A 3,044-nucleotide genomic window follows, 5' to 3' on the forward strand; every position below is an offset into this window, starting at 1 on the left:
CTCCTCGTGTTTCTGTCTGTGTTGAAACAAGCTATCTAAATAATAGCCTTGCCTTGCACAGTTTAATTTACTGTAGCTACAGCAAAACAAATAACCTGGTCCAAAAAATGAACTAACATTTCTTATCAAACAGTCTAATATTTAATCAAGGCTGTGTCAATATGTAATTTGTTATGTCTTATGACAATCAAGTGTAAGTGTATACCATCTAGACAAGGTATATAAAGAACCCTAACCCTTCCATGAATATCACGACTCACCTGCTGCAGCTCCAAGTACTACTTCATCTGATCATCACAGCAAGGTAAGGGTTTAGTTCTTTAGTTTGTTTTAAAAATAAAAACTGTAAAAGCTACACTCTACACCTTGTATACAATTAATTAAGGATACAAATTAAATTCAACTTTATGAAGTTGTGAGCGCTGCAAGGGGAACTCTGGTAAAAAAAGTTAAATTTACTCAAGGTACTGTAAGTTATTGTAAAAATATAAAATGTAAAATGTCTGATCCTTACACAGATGGCATCTGTTGTCTACTGCATCGTGCTCCTCTGTTTGACCAGTGGACTGTGGATGGAGGCAGAGGTAAGTAATGTTTGTTATGCGTAGCTAAAGAAAATACGGAAGTAATTAATACAAAATAATAGACTATATTTATTAAGATCATTGTTCAATGGCTTAACTATGAATAAAAACCTGGTCATTCCTAATAATGTGTTCTTTACATCCACAGGCAAAACCTGAGGAAAAAGGTTGGTTGTTATTTTAATTATAGAGTGAAAATACAGCATCCAACAATTTTTGACTGCAGCCAAATTAAGATGGCATCCTATTGGACATCATCTGTATACTGCATTCATTGCTTCTCTTGCTCCCTCAATTTATTAAGTATTAATTGTATGACAATTCCAGATTGCGATGAGAACTGCCCCCCTGGTTGGACTAAGCATGGCTCTCGCTGTTTCATCTGGAAGAATATTCGAACGTACTGGTTTTCTGCTGAGGTACTCAAAATGACAACAATATTGCAGTAACTGGCACACTTAATGTTTGGCATATTCTCAAAAACGACTGACTTTGTTTCCCCTCCATAGAGATATTGCATTTCCATCGGAGGGAATCTGGCTTCTATCCAATCGACCCACGAGTACAACCAAATCCGACAGTTGGTGAGAAAAGCTTCAGGCAGCAATCTAAATGTTTGGGTTGGAGGCCATGATGCTGTTCGGGTGAGTGATTTATGTATTATGTTGTTGTATCAAAGATATAAGCACTGCAACAATGTTGACCCTGAGATTATTGACTTAATTGTGCGTGTAAACTCCATTATAAGAAATACTTTTACAGTATAAAGCTTGGCGAAACCAACAATAAGCCACCTTTTTTAATCTCAAAACTTTAGGCGGACTGCCGATAATAAAGTGGGGGCATGTAGTGCATGTCACTTACCGTTTAATGCCCTTAGACTTTTTAATGAAACAGGTCGATTTATTAGTCTCTCTGAAAAAATTGTTCTTACTGCACCAAAACCAATGAGAGCTTTTTTGCCCTGGGTTTTTGCATCTCAGGCTACATACAGGCTATCTTGTCCTTTGGTTTATTCAGCCTGAGAGGAAGACATCAGTCAGAAAATTACTTGTAATGTTTTTTATCTCAGGAGGGAGTGTGGCTGTGGAGCGATGGCTCTAAGTTTAGCTTCGGAAGCTGGGGCAGCGGGGAGCCAAACAACCATGGACGAAAGGAACACTGTATGGAGATTAACTATGCAGGTAAAAAATACGCTGTTATGTGTTGTCCTCTTTATTCATCGTACAATCTTTTAAGGAGAATTATAAAATAAAGCTAATCATTCCTTTTAAAGTGCTTACTAAAAACATGACGTTACAATACATCTTTGCTTGTGTTTTATTATATTCATCTTATAAATCTATTAATTTTTGTGTTGTCTTTGTCTACAGGTAGAAACTATGTCAACGACATAAATTGTCTCGACGTACAAACCTTTGTCTGTTCCTCCTCCCTGGAATGATGATGTCACATCTTCAGTCAGGATGTCACTCCTAGCAGGATGTCAGGCCTCGATGACATCACTGTTTTGAAGATTTATCGACACTTCTGATTCACTTTAATATTTAATCAATAAACTGATTCACCCTGCTAAGCAATATTTCGGTTTAACACCAGTCTGTCCTGAACATGTATTTCTCTCTCTGTACTATGATGCTGAAGCTGACCAGCAATCCAATCAATTAAAGCATAACTGAAAGCTCAATTTTTCTTTATTTCTTGTTTTCTACATTTTTCATAAACCGGTGATGGTACTGTTATTTGATCGTTTTCTCATTAGTTGAGAACCTTCAAAGTAATTGGGAAATATTGTTCATTTCCACTCAATACTATGAGAGACATTACAGTCTCCTTATTTCACAGCTTAGTTCAATACTTTATTCTTATTGGTCAATTTCGACAATAACGTCTGTTATCTTTTAAAACAGTATAACATTGCTAAGGAGGCTCTGACTATACTGATGTCCAATATTCAGAAAAAAGTTCTATCAATTTAACGTCAGCTGTGGCCAAAAAAAATAACATACCATACTACATCATCATGAACACCATGCAATACTTTTTGAGCATTCATGTTTATATTTGTGGACAATACAACATTCTGCATTCATGAAGGTTGAACTGTCCGCAGGTAAAAAAAATTAAAAAACCTCAAAAACCTCCCAAGGTAAGAAACGTTTTTGAAACTCATAGGGAAATTCATGCGGATGACACACAGCTTTATCCCCCCCTGAAACCAAACGATCAATCCAATATTAAGAATCTCATTAGTTTAGTTAGTGAGGGTTTTTGTTTAAGTTTTGGTTTCAGAGGATAGATATAGAGATAGGCCTGGTTTTGTTATACTTATTTATTTTGTTTGGCACAATCTTCTTTGTCTCTTCCTCCTCCTCACACAAAGAGTATTTATGTTCAGTTCTTTGTTATACAAGGAATACAACTTTTGTTAACCTTTACGCTGACTCCCTCATTTCATTG

At 36.1% G+C, this 3,044-nt stretch overlaps 1 protein-coding gene across 1 annotated transcript; it reads left to right on the top strand.

Moving 5' to 3' along the window:
- The first annotated feature begins 209 nt into the window (after window positions 1-209).
- On the top strand, window positions 210-2,271 carry LOC117483389 (galactose-specific lectin nattectin-like). The gene is made up of 7 exons (XM_034131719.1): window positions 210-304; window positions 519-584; window positions 733-751; window positions 912-1,003; window positions 1,094-1,228; window positions 1,657-1,768; window positions 1,958-2,271. The coding sequence occupies exons 2-7, from the start codon at window positions 519-521 to the stop codon at window positions 2,026-2,028; spliced, it is 495 nt and encodes a 164-aa protein (XP_033987610.1). The 5' UTR covers window positions 210-304; the 3' UTR covers window positions 2,029-2,271.
- The last annotated feature ends 773 nt before the right edge of the window (window positions 2,272-3,044 follow it).

This window comes from Trematomus bernacchii, unplaced genomic scaffold (assembly GCF_902827165.1).
Source record: "Trematomus bernacchii unplaced genomic scaffold, fTreBer1.1, whole genome shotgun sequence".
Taxonomy (NCBI): domain Eukaryota; kingdom Metazoa; phylum Chordata; class Actinopteri; order Perciformes; family Nototheniidae; genus Trematomus; species Trematomus bernacchii.

Bases quoted from the DNA above. Each gene is read 5' to 3' on its own strand.
- LOC117483389 (XM_034131719.1), top strand. From the start codon at position 519: ATGGCATCTGTTGTCTACTGCATCGTGCTCCTCTGTTTGACCAGTGGA. The intron at 1,004-1,093 runs GTACTCAAAATG...TCCCCTCCATAG, and splicing joins CGTACTGGTTTTCTGCTGAG to AGATATTGCATTTCCATCGG. The intron at 1,769-1,957 runs GTAAAAAATACG...CTTTGTCTACAG, and splicing joins TATGGAGATTAACTATGCAG to GTAGAAACTATGTCAACGAC.